At 44.2% G+C, this 12935-nt stretch overlaps 1 protein-coding gene across 1 annotated transcript; it reads left to right on the top strand.

Moving 5' to 3' along the window:
• Positions 1–5526: 5526 nt before the first annotated feature.
• LOC117244099 (gallinacin-10-like) lies at positions 5527–6064 on the top strand. Its single transcript, XM_033513118.1, has 2 exons — positions 5527–5673; positions 5927–6064. The coding sequence occupies exons 1-2, from the start codon at positions 5616–5618 to the stop codon at positions 6061–6063; spliced, it is 195 nt and encodes a 64-aa protein (XP_033369009.1). The 5' UTR covers positions 5527–5615; the 3' UTR covers position 6064.
• Positions 6065–12935: the final 6871 nt, after the last annotated feature.

Below are 12935 nucleotides of genomic sequence, written 5' to 3'. Positions count from 1 at the left end.
TCTTCTTCTCTTCCCCAGCAGCTGTGGCCCATTGGGTGGGAGAAAGCAAATTCCACCCCCAGCTCTGTCCCCTGCATTACACAATGTCCTGATTGGCTCACTGGAAATTGGTGACATGCTTGATGATGTCATGGCTTGCACAACTGGGTTTTGTCCCTGATATTGACCTTCAGCGTTGTGGGCTGCTTTCCAGGGGGCTAGAAATGAAATAACTGAGTAAATCAAAGTATCTAATAATTTCAGGTGACTCCTCCAGGTAGCTGGTTTTCTGTGTTCTTTAGAAGTGTCCCAGGCCAGGTTGGACAGGGCTTGGAGCAACCCAGGATAGGGGAAAGTGTCCCTGCCGTGGGTGGGACTGGATGTTCCTTAAGGTCCTTCCAAACCATCCTGTGATATGATACTTGAAGCCACCTTTTGTAACTGAATGGACACACTTTTTTTGTTAGACTAGTGATACTTTTTCTTTTAGTGTTATCCCTCACTGTGTGCCATCGGTACAGGCTGAGATCTGCAGGGGCTGACTCACAGAGTGGGATCTAGATATTCACAACCACTGACATTTCTCCTGGGGGCAGGGGCCTCCAAGCAGAGACAGGAATGAAACTCCTTGCAATTCCAATCTCTGATCCAGACACTGACCTGTGTAGAAGACAGATGTTTAGATCTCAAAAAATTTACTATTATTTTTTTATCATTTATAGCAGAAGAAAGATTGCTAAGCAGGACAGAGGAATTCAAGACAACTGAACCATGAGGAGGGGGAGAAGGACTCTTGATGAAGCATCTTATTAAAGGCTCATTTGCCAAACCAGACAAATATGAACAATTGTAATATGTTTAGTTGTAAATACAGTCTGGAAGGCTTCTGGACTTGTAAAAGTGCCTTTCTCTGGGTTCTGAGATGACATCATTTGACCATACCTATAATGTGCAATTCTTGGCTTCCAGTCCAAAGTGACCACACCAGACTTACTGCTGGAATAGTTCCTAGCCAAGACTAATCTTTGAAACAGCCAGGAATTTTTGGCAGAGGGCTAGCAGAGGACAAAACTGCCAGGGCTGTTCTAATTGAATATTGAGGATGATGAGTTTTCACATCCTGAGTCATTGCTCACACTCTGCTACCTGAATTAGCTGCAGCTCAATAAATCGCAATGTGATCTTGGCTGTAGCAGGCACAAGGGAGTTGTCTACTGCAGATGACATCAAGGAGAAGGTCAATGCCATGCTGACCTGACTGATTGTAGATATAAATATATATCAATCCAATTCTTGGGGCTGCAGCATTAGCAGCTTCCTACCTAGCAAGTCTGCAAAGTTCCATGATTCTGTTTTTGATGATGATGGTGTCAAAGGCAACAGAACCTACCCAATACACCACAGGAGCAGATATTTAAATGATGCACAGAGGGAAGCATTTAGACCCTGCTCACTGTCTCATGAATACACTTCTGGTGCTTTAGTTTGTCATCAACTGCACAATAACTCTTAAAAATGAAGGCTTTTGTGTTATTCTGTAGGATACCATCCACACAGAAGTCTCAGTATTTGTCAGGAAAAGCAGCAGCACTAGGGCCATGTGACAGATCAGGGAAATCCTCATCAGGACCAGAGAAGTAACAATCTCTTCTCCATAACCTACAGGAGATCCTGCCTTCCTCCTTCCTCTCAAACACTCATTATTATTCATTCTCACCCTCCCCTCCACAGAGGAATTCCCCTTCAGCTCAGAGGCTCAGAGGACAGTACATTCTCTCAGCTGCTGTTCAGTGCTGTCAGGTAAATGTCTATTTAATGTTGACTCAGTGTCTGGATTGCAACATGAGGGCACAAGCAGTGGAGATCAAACAGCCAAGGGCAGGTAATAAGTGACCAGGTTCCCAGACCTCAGCACAGTGCCATCCCTGAACCCTAAATGTACAGGGGCCTCCCCTTGTGCCTTCTCAGTGACAGCAGAGAATGTCTCACACACCAGGGTTCATTAACTGATCTGCTGTATTTTTCCTCATCTAAAAAAATTTAGGGTATTTCTTTAATAGGAGAGCTTTGCAGCTGTCACCAAGCACAGTGAGGACTGATGGAGAAACAGAGGTAAAACCTGCCCTGTGCACTATTTTAGCCATGGGAAATGGCAGAAACCACTCTAGTGACGAGTGATGTGTGGGAATATTGTGTGTATATATTAAAGGATGTCCACTAATAAATTTTCATGGATGAACCAAACTTGGTCCTCATTTTCCCATTCTCATTGTACCCTAAGCAGGATGATGCCAAATGGTAGAAACATGGAATCAAAGAATGGTTTTGGAAGGGAAATTAAAGGCCATCCAGTTTCAACCCCCTGCCATGGGCAGGGACAACTTCACTACTACCCCAGGTTCCTCTAAGCCTCATCCAGCCTGGTTTTGAACAGTTCCAAGGATGTTCCACCTTCCATTGGACCAGGCTGTTCCAGATGGAGCAACCTGGGGTAGTGAAAGGCATCCCCGCCCCTGGCAGAGGTGGAACTGCTTGATCTTTAAGGTCCCTTCCAGCCCAAATCATTCCATGATTCTGGGATTCTATAATAACCATTTGCACCACAATTAGGAAAGCCAGGAGAATACCAGATTGTGTTTTAACATGCATTTGGTTTTAATGGAACATAGCACATGATCTCTTAAATAACCATGTGCCCACGAGATTTTTAAGGTATATTTGCAGTTACAATGATAAAATGAAATTTTGCCACCATCCAAATACATGTACCCTATTTTAAACACCCTTTCACAAAAGCATAGTAGTTCTTAGACTTCTTTTCATTTGTCATTAGCTGACAATTCACACTTAAGAGAAAATACTGAGGCAAACCCCTCCTATATAGCATCATGTAGGGTACTTGCTGTGAATAATTATGAGGGTAGTTTGTTTGGGAGGAAACAAGAGAAGAAAAAACCCTGTCTTTCAGAAGACTGAGAAATCAGCTTGAAATGCTGTTTGCAAGGGTTTTCCCCACTCAACATTTTAGATTTTCCTTGCAGTATCTCCTTTGGAAAGGGGCTGCTAGGGGAAAATTCAGGAAAATTGAATTGCAAAGTCCCCCCAACTCCTCTTTGCTTAGAGAGCTTGATTTCTCTGGGATAGGTACTTGCAGCCTTGAATTCCCAGCTCATCTGTGGAAGTTAATGTTCAACAGAGATCCCCAGGAATTCATCCTGGCCCTGTGTACTGTGGGATACATTTCCATGCTCACAACTCCATGTTCCAGCCCCAGGTCACTGCTATGCTGCATGAATTGTTCTGCTCCTTGCCTGTTCTATACAAGTTTTTCCCGGTTTTAAGCAGCCAGTTTGCACCTGTCTTTGTTTTTGTTAGAAGTCAAAGCCATGGAATTTTCCTCTTGCTCTGAATGACATTTTCTGCCTGTGCTAGCAGTGTTGGTCACTTTCAAGGGATCATGGAATCATGGAATCCTTGAGGAGTTTGGGTTGGAAAGGACCTTAAAGCTCATTCCAACCCCTTGCCATGGGCAGGGACATCTTCCAGTAGACGAGATTGTTCCTAGCCACATCCTTGATAGTTTCCAGGGACATCCATCACCCCTCTGGGCAACCTGTGCCAGTGTTTTGCCACCCTCACTGTAAAAATCCTCTTCCCTGTTTTCCTAGAGGTTCTCCTTCTGCAAGGAAGGAAATTGTTCAGCAAACTCTGAGTGCCATAGCAATCCTTATCAATGAAATTTAAATAATTTAACCCTAATAAAAGATTGACTCTGTTCCAGAGGAGGGAAAGAGTAAAGTCATGGAAGTGAGTGGAGCTTATTCAAATAACAAAAAGTAATCACAACCTTCCCCAGTGCCACACTGTGATTTTATTTGGGAAAAGCACCCCTCCTCCCTAACATGGATGTCTTATGGACAAATGCTTCCACTTGCACAACATTCCCACACTGTTCTGCCTGTGTGAAAGACAGGTGAGGGGAATTCACATTAAGAAAAACAAAAGAAAAACAAGAGGGTTTTATTTTTTGGTTTATTCATGCTGGTGTTGCAGGTCAGGCGTTTGCCTCTCTGTATCCCACTAAAGAGAAAGGAGTGGGGTGACAAATTCAATTTCTTCTCCATTAGAAATGGGCAAAGCTGGAGAGTTGCTGGCAAAGGACAAGATAATTTTCAAGGCAAGGGTAGAAAACAAAAGAGGGACAAGAAAGGAGCACTTGGCATTTCTTGGTTAATTAGATTTTGTGAGTGGAAGAGGGAAATCAGTGTTTATCTTGCTGTTATTTGCTGCATAAATTCACCTTGTTGCCTCTCTCTCAGCTGCTTGAGCTGGCCCATTACAGTGCAAATTAAACATAAACCTCAGTAATGTTTTCATCCTTCAAACAATTCTTGGAACAAAAATGCCATTAACTCCGAGTTAAATGTAATAAATGAGGTGATAAGGAAGCAAACCAATGAACCAGAATGTCAGAGGTAGGAACTGCAGAAACACCTGGTCTGTTACAGTGTTTAACCTGTTTATTAGTCCAGGATTGCGTGAAGAAGAACCTTCCCTCCATTGATCTCCTTTTAAGAGAATTTACAGCCACAGGAATCAGGCTCTGAAATCATCCCCAGATGATGTTGCCTTTCAAAGCATTATGTCAGACACGATTCTTGTGGAATCAGCCCATTCTCCAACCTTTTGGGGCAATAAGAAGAAAAATATTTGGCGTTGCATCACAAACTTGTGTCTGTATATGAAGTAGTTTATTTCCTTTTAAAAAAAAGATATATATTAATGAGTGTTAGAACTCTTAACTCCTGAAGGTTTTTATGTGGACAAACTGGAGCTGAATGCAAAAAGGTCCTAATTTGTGCCTTAAGGCTGAAGGTAAAGCAATGGGAATGATGTGGGATGAAATTCCAGGCTGAATGAGGCTTGGAGCAACCTGTTTTAGTGGAAGTGTCCCTGCCCATGGCAGGGGTGTTGGAATGAGATGATCTTTAGGGTCCCTCCCAACCCAAACCGTTCTGTGACTCTGTGATACAAGTGAGGACTGGAGGAGGGGGAGAGCTTTGTGTCAGCCCCCTGCAGCGGGTGAGGCTGTCCTGAGACCTGTTTAAAAAGTGACAATGAACCGTTGCATCACCTCAAATCTTTCCCAATACTTTCCTCTGCCTTTGACATCATCCATCTGGAGACAGGGATGGGGAGATGGAGACAAAATGTTATGTGAACTGTCAGTGAGTGACGATTCCATCAACAAAGCTGTGTCCCCACTCCAGTGGCCACTGGCTTCCAAGTCCCCCCGACCCATCCTGGTGCCTGTGTTGGGAAGAGGTTTCCAAAAGCCATGAAAATTGGTGCAGCTCAGTCAGGCTTGGCTGATGGTCAGATTATATAACTGACCCATGAAGTGGAAATTCACCCTTGGGGGATTGCGACACGTTCACTGCCGCCTGTGATAAGGGGGATAACCAGTCCCTCTCCAGAGGTTCACGGCAGTTACTCATTGACTTGTCACACTTGCACAACCCCACAAGCCCTATAAATACTGGTGTTTGTCCCAGCCCTTCCTCAAGCCAGCTCCAGCCACCATTGGGCTTTCAGGGGCTTTGCAGGACCTCACAGTCCACAAGAAACTGACAGCCATGAAGGTCCTCTACCTGCTCTTCGCTGTTTTCCTCCTCCTCTTCCAGGCTACTTCAGGTGAGAAGCAAAAATCCTATAAAGAGCAAAAGGGTTTGTAGGCAGAAGATTGTGTTTGTAGTTCACAGGGGGGGAAAAGGATGCCATCAGCTGAAAGGCAAAACCTGACGCTGCAGGGATGGTGCAGTGGATGGGACCAGGAGCACCTGTGCTCTGGGTGCCACTCTTGCCAAAAAAAAATGATTTGTTGAGCATTTACCTCTCATCATTTCAGGCAGAAAGCTGGGATTTTAACTCCTGCCATTCCCCACAGGTTCTGCAGACCCTCTTTATGCTGACACCGTCGAGTGCCGGAGCCAGGGAAAATTCTGCCGTGCCGGGGCGTGCCCACCCACCTTCGCTGCCACGGGGACGTGCCACGGGGGGCTGCTGAACTGCTGCTCCAAGTAAGTGACAAAACATCCCAGGGGCCTCAGAAGGTCCCCTCTTTCATCCACTGCTTCTCTGAATAATCAGCAAAACTCCAGTGGGGCTTGCAGGGCAACCCTTGGTGGGAAAGTCCAGAGGGAGAAGGAACACGTGTAAAATGTTGATGTGTATTTAGGGTGAAAATCCATTTGAGTGGAAGTTATGTGTGGGAGAAAGCGTTCAGAATGGTCAGAATTTCAAAGAATTAAGTATTTTTTTGCTTTATTTTGAATTTTTATTCAAAAGGAAAAGAAAGTTTTTTCAATAAATGGTTAGGAAAGTACTTTACAGTATTTATACCCATCAGGGGAAACATTTTAATGTCCCTCTGTTTTTATTTTAAAATTTAACTAGAAAATGTACATTTAAAGGGGGAAAAGTGTTCACAGAACTCTGCTTCTAAACCTCTCCCCATCTATTCTTCCTCCCACCACTGCACAGCTCTTAGAAAGGCGGAGTGAATTCATCAGTGAGTGGAGATTTGGGTGTTCATTTCACTTTTGACCTTGGAAACCACTTTCTAATAATATCTGGAGTTTTCCTGATAGCCAGATATTTTATTATTTTTTTTTCTTAAGGTTTTGAACATACTTTTGGGCAATTCTCTTCATCTTAAAATATATTCTCCAGCTACTTAATTCTTAGAATAACTTTGTACCATTGATGGCCACGAGGTGATCCCTGCCAGCTGCAGTGACCTTCACACCCCCCAAATTCAGTTCCAGATTAGGAGAGGTTCCTGTACCTTTGATGAAGAGGACTGGTGTGATGATATAATTCATCCCAGCCATGATGTTCAGGCAGAGATGCCCAGACACTGATGTGACTGGACAGACCTTGGCTCAAAACAAAGGGAGAGCTCAGATCTGTGATGTCTGAATTTTCCAGAACTCCTTATTCTGTGATTCCATTATTTTTAGAATTGCCAGGGTTTAAAGGTTCCCAGAAACTGAAGAAACCTGATGAGATGGTTCTAGAAAAAAAGTTTTATAGATTTATTCAGCAAATGGGGATCCTCAGTGGTTTCAGGAAACCCAAGTAATTCCAATAGTAATTCTTGCCAGGAGAATAAGATGCTAAGGAATAAGATGATAAGGATGCATTTGGGAATTCAGGAAAGCAAATGGAACAGAAGGAACCTGATATCAGATGATTTTACAAATGAGTGATGTGATCCCAAGTTTCTGTGACCACTCATCCTCCTTGGGGAGCAATTTCAACTGATAACAAATGGACTGGTAGGAGCAGATGGAAGATCTCCAACATCCAATTTCTGTCAGAACATCTGCTAGATGTTCTTTCTTGGAAGCATGTACCTGATCCTGATGGATGTTAGTGGTCAAGATTAAAGTTCTTACATTGGCTGTTTGATTTTCAGCTGAGCTGACCAATACAAGAGTAGAAGTTAAAACCAACAGGTTATTCTGAAGTACAATTTTCTTTTTTTTTCCAGCTCAGGATGCTTGAAAAAAATCTTTGAATTTAGATATAGAAGGCTTGATTCATCAGGATACATTGAGATGTTTAGTGGCATTCGAGATATTAAAATTGGAGTATTTAAATCATATCAATGTATCTGGCTCAGTTAGTTCTAAGGGAAAACACTGATTTTCAGAAAAGATAGATGCCTGGAGGCCAAGCAGATACCCCAGACCACTTCAGATGGCACTAGATTTGTGTGTTCAGCAACTATATTGAATCCCCAGTCTTGATTTTGGTGCAAACTGAATAAAAAAATGTCATTACAAATGGTCATGTAACTCATTTGCCAGTGGGCACAGTTCTAACACACTGGTTATCTGCAGTCCTGGACACCCAACACACACAGAGATGTGGATTTTCAAACCTGCAGGCTGAACCCACCCTGCAGGTTCATTTTGAAAGGGAATTAGAAGGTATTGAGGCTTTTAGAGCATGAGTTGAGGTGGCACTGCAGCACAAATTGACCCTTTGTGTCCTTGCAGGGTTCTGGCAGAGTAAGAAGAAAAGGCTTTCCTGGATCAGAGGATCCCTTGTACCAGCAACATTTCCACTGCCTTGAGGAGCTGATTTTCATGGATTCCTCCTCTATCTAAAGCCTCCTGCAAATGAGCATTAAAAGAAGCTTCCAGAGGGCATGTCCTGTTAGCACACCGCTTCTGGAGATCCGGGTTTTTCCTCGCTGAAGTCACTCCCTTTTTGCTTTTAATACTCAAGCCACTTTGGCTCCTTGGCCACCTATTCCAGCCTACCTCACAGGGGTGTTTGGAGGTTCAATCACTTCAGGCTCATGCAGCTATTGGAGGATGTGAAGCCATATATATATTATTATTTTATTCGCACGTGAAAATAAAGGTCTTCTTAAACCAAAACCCATGATCTTTGTTGTTACTCAGTAATTTCCCCTCTGGTCCTGACTCAAGGCTCAGAGTGATGCAGTATTTTTTAAACAAGTGAGTTTGTGCAGTCTCATATTCCCAAGAGATTTGGGAAAGGGAATGACTAAAAGAGCAACCACTTTTGATGATGAAAATAAAGCATTTAGGATGACAGGAATGAAAGCTGAGTGTGAAAAACTGTACAGGCAACTCTTGACAGAGAATAATTGTGTGACAATATGGCAACCAATAAACATCTGCAGTATTGCATATTTTATATATATATATAAAATATATAATATATATGCATTAAAAATATGCACACACATTCCTGAATTTATTAACACAGTGGTGGGGTCTGAGCTAACCCTGCACAGAGACAAGATTGTGAGTGATGGGTTTTAAAATATCACACCTGTTGTCAACAACAGCCACAATATTCAATATTTAAGCACACAGTAGCAAGGACATCTCACTGCCCATAACCTGTTCATGTCCATCTTACAAAACAGACATTTAGGATGTGTTCTACATCCCTCAAATTCCTTCTGTGTGCTGGTTTTGGCTGGAATGGATTCAATTTGCTTCCCAGTATGGAAGGGTGGTTTGGATTTCTGCTGGGAATAATTCAGGTTTGTTTTTGTTATGACTGAGCAGGACTCAGTCAAGGACTTTTCTGCTCCTCACCCCACCAATGTGAGGGTTGGGGGTGACAATGATTTGGGAGGGGACAGAGCCAGGACAGCCTGTCCCAGGTGGCCCAAGGGATATCCCAGACCATGTGGGATCATGCTTAGCAAGAAAACTTCCAGGAACAACAAGGAAGGAAGGGACATTTGGAGTGATGGAGCTTTTCTTCCCAAGTCACTGTTACATGTGGTGGATTCCTGCTCTCCTGGCATGGCTGGACACCTGCCTGCCCATGGGAAGTGGAGAATAAATTCCTTGTTCTGCTTTGCTTGCACAGGTTTTTTTTTAGCTATTAATCTGTCTCTATCTCAAGCCACAAGTTTTTTTGCTTTCACTCCTTTGATTTTCTCCCCATTCCAGCAGGGCAGAAATGAGCAAGGGCTGCCTGTAGCTGAATTTATAGCTTGAGTTAAACCACAACATCCTGAAGAAAATCTCTGGTATTAAATCTGGATAAATTCAGAACAGACTGAGCCTCAGATTTCCCTGCTCCCTCAAAGAAAAGCATCTCTGGTGTATAAATCACAGAGGTGTTATTCCAAACAGGATTGTCTCCATTTCTGTCTCTGGATGCTGGACCTGATGTCCATCAAGGTCTGGTGTTTCAGCCCAGCAGTCACCCTCACTCCAGGCTCTTTCTTCCATTTGTGCCCAATTTCTCGAGTGTCCATCTCACCTCTGCACTGCCCATGAGCCTGAGTGGAACCTGGGCTTGGCCTCAAGTGAGACAACTCCTACAGCTCTCCTCTGTTGATGGCCCTACAGGGATCTGCTGTTCCCATCCCAGTTCCCTGTCCTGTTTCTTTCTGCAGTAACCACTGAGAGTTCTTCCCAAGGATTTCCTCACTCCCTGTCTATGAGACATCTCCTAGGACACCATTGGTGTTTTCCCTTGGAGGGTTGGCAGGGCAGCAGCTGGAACCAAACTCTTTGATAGTGTTCAAGCTATGGGAGAAAAGAGTTTTTCTGGTTGATATTCCCCTTCTTGGTGCAGGACCTCAGAAAAGCTCATCCTTGATGACCTGAAGAACAGATCAGTTTTGAAAATGATGACTGGAACATGGCTTTCCAAAAGTCTGCTATCAGTGACTTATCCCCCTCTCTGCTCTGGTGCATGGCCAGGACACAGGCTGGAGATGGTCCCATGGCACTTCAGCCACTAAGACTGGAGTTTCCCCACTGAAAATCAGTTTTATGCATGAGCAGCCTTTATTGAGTGCTCTGTCAAGGAGAATGAACACAGTGTACCCTCTGCCCACTGTCACCTCCACTGAGGCTGCAAACACTTGTCACTTGTTCCATGCCCTCAGCCTTGGGACAGGGGAACTCAACACCACCTCTTGCTTCTCCCTCTTTGTTTACTGCTAGAACAGAGGAGATTGTCACTAAATTAATTCTCCCCTTCTGATCAGGCAGATTAGCTGCTCATCAGTTGTAATTAAAAGCAGGGAAAGTCCTTCAGAGCCAAAGATATTTCCCCACAGTCCAGAATATGGACCACATGTGGTGACTTCCCAAGGTGTAAAGGCAAATTTTCCAAGCTCCCTGAAGGACCAGTAAGCCAAAGAGATGAATTTGCTCTTTCTGGGTGACAGAATTATTTTCCTTCAAAAGGACAGGTCCCACACAAACTCCACCACCCACTGCTTGGCTGCCAGGTCAAATATTAACTCTGACAGACTCCTCAGGACAGCTTTCTGTCAGTCACTGCCTCAATGTTTTCTCTGTTCACTGGAAACTGGAGCATCTTTTCCTGGTCCTCAAGAAGGAAGAAGTGGAGCATCGTGTCCAAACTCCCTTTCCCTGGTGCCAAGCAGTCTTCAAGGGGGATATTATCACCTCCTATCACATTAGTGTTTCCATGGAGGGAGCCTGGACCTGGGACAAGCATTGCTGCCACTCTCCAGCTGGAGCTGGGGGAGGGAGTTGAGGAGGCTGGAGCCATTCCCCCTTTCCTTCCCTCTCCTGGCACTGTTTGGTTGCAAAGAGCATTGAACCATCTGTGACATCATGGCTCAATCCCAGCGGGGTTTGCTCAGCAGCCTCACTCCCCAAATTAAACATCCCTGCCCCTTGTGCTGCCTGGGACAGGCAGGAGTGGGATTATGCAAGGAGTAGAAAAGCACTTTTCCCTTTTCCATTGAATCCTGTCATTTCTACAAGTAAGCTTCACTCTTGAGGGTTTCCTTACAGCTGGCCATGTTTTAAGATCATGGACTGCACTTTCTTTCCTTCTTTTTGTCTTTCCAGAAGTGAAGCTGAGGGTGCAGGTAGATGGGCTGCCTGTCTGAAACCTTGGGCAGGCGCTCAGAGTGGTTTGGGTTGTGGGGTTGTGTCCATTCCTCAATCACAAATCAGGAAGCTGGGACATGGTCAGTCCCCTATGACTCCCTTAAATAAAATTGCAGGCACACATGGACACAGAGTGATTTAATATAAATGACTGGCTCCTTGAAACTTCTATATCCAGGAGGGAAACAGAGAAGAGATGAGAGCAACAGCACATTTTAGAGTCTCTGGCTCAATAATATATGTGAAAATACAGGGCCTTTTGCTAAGCCATCACTGCCCATGCCAGCTCTCACAGCTCCTGGCAGAGGTCTGAAAGTCCATTTCCTCACCGTGTTCCTCACCATGTTCCTCAAGGATGTGGGTTCAATGAAATAAGGGTAGGAATAGTTTTCTTTGCCATCTGTATCCTCTTGCCCCTCCTCTAGCTTCTCCTCCATCCACAAGGAGATTTTTGCTTGTTTCTAGTCCTGATATACTGAATTAATGTTTTTTTTTAAAAACCCTGAAGCCCTTCCATGCCCTACACCCAGCTTGCAGCAGCTGGTTCACCAGGCACAGACCTCTCTGCCCTCTGTGTGCAGTCAGAGCTCACCCCTGCTCTTGCTCTCCATCGTTTCAGTTTGCTGCTCTCGCCCAAGCAGTAAATAATTAATCACCCTTGTGACTTCGTTTCACTGATGACTTTTTGTTCACCCTGTTTGCCTGAAAAAAAACTTGAAGTCCCCATGTCTCAGGAATGGCATTTTGTGGAGACAAGAGTTAGGGATTAAGAGACCTCTACAGAGTTCTGGTGACACTTCCTCTGGTCCATTTTAGATATGACTAAAGATAGGGCCTTCACATGCATGGAAAAAGAGACTAGATTTTATTTTCAGAAGCAGAAATAAGTTGCAAGGTGATAAGAGAGGTGGAGACACCACACAGAAGTGGATTTGATGTGTTGAATCTGTGAAGTCAGAGAGATATGAGTATCTTTGTAACCACATTCGGCGAGGTGACTGGCAGCAAGGGAAAGTTTCATTAAACCAAGATCATTTTTGCAAGAATGAGTAATTTTAGACACCCTATGCAGACTGGATTTGGGAGGAAGGTTCAGACTATGATATCATTGTTTTCAGACAGATCTAAAGGGTTGCTGGAGGGAATTTGGATCAGTCTCCTATGATAGCTTGGCACTACACAGCAGTGTCCCTTCCAGTCCTTTCTGTTTAATGACTTCTGTGACATTTGGTACAAATCTATGGCTAAAGTCACAAATAAAAGGCACAGAGAGTGACTGAGCTGTGAACCATGCTGGAAAAACTCCTGTGAGACTGAAGGAACTGCCATGTCTGCCAGATTTATAACCAGGAGGGGGAATATCCATGACCCTTTCAGCCCTACTCTGTCTCTTTCTGCAGCCCTACAACTCTAACCCAAGCAAGGACTAAATCTCTGATCCTTTCCTGCATTCATCATCACAGAATGGTTTGGGTTGGAAAGGACCTTAAAGATCATCCTGTTCCAAGCCCCTGC

This window comes from Parus major, chromosome 3, assembly GCF_001522545.3.
Source record: "Parus major isolate Abel chromosome 3, Parus_major1.1, whole genome shotgun sequence".
Taxonomy (NCBI): Eukaryota; Metazoa; Chordata; class Aves; order Passeriformes; family Paridae; genus Parus; species Parus major.
Note: the sequence above shows the minus strand (reverse complement) of the source record. Positions and strands in the feature narration are given on the sequence as shown.

Coding starts and splice junctions, on each gene's coding strand:
- LOC117244099 (XM_033513118.1), top strand. CDS start 5,616: ATGAAGGTCCTCTACCTGCTCTTCGCTGTTTTCCTCCTCCTCTTCCAG. Junction 5,674..5,926: donor CCTCTTCCAGGCTACTTCAG/GTGAGAAGCAAA, acceptor CATTCCCCACAG/GTTCTGCAGACCCTCTTTAT.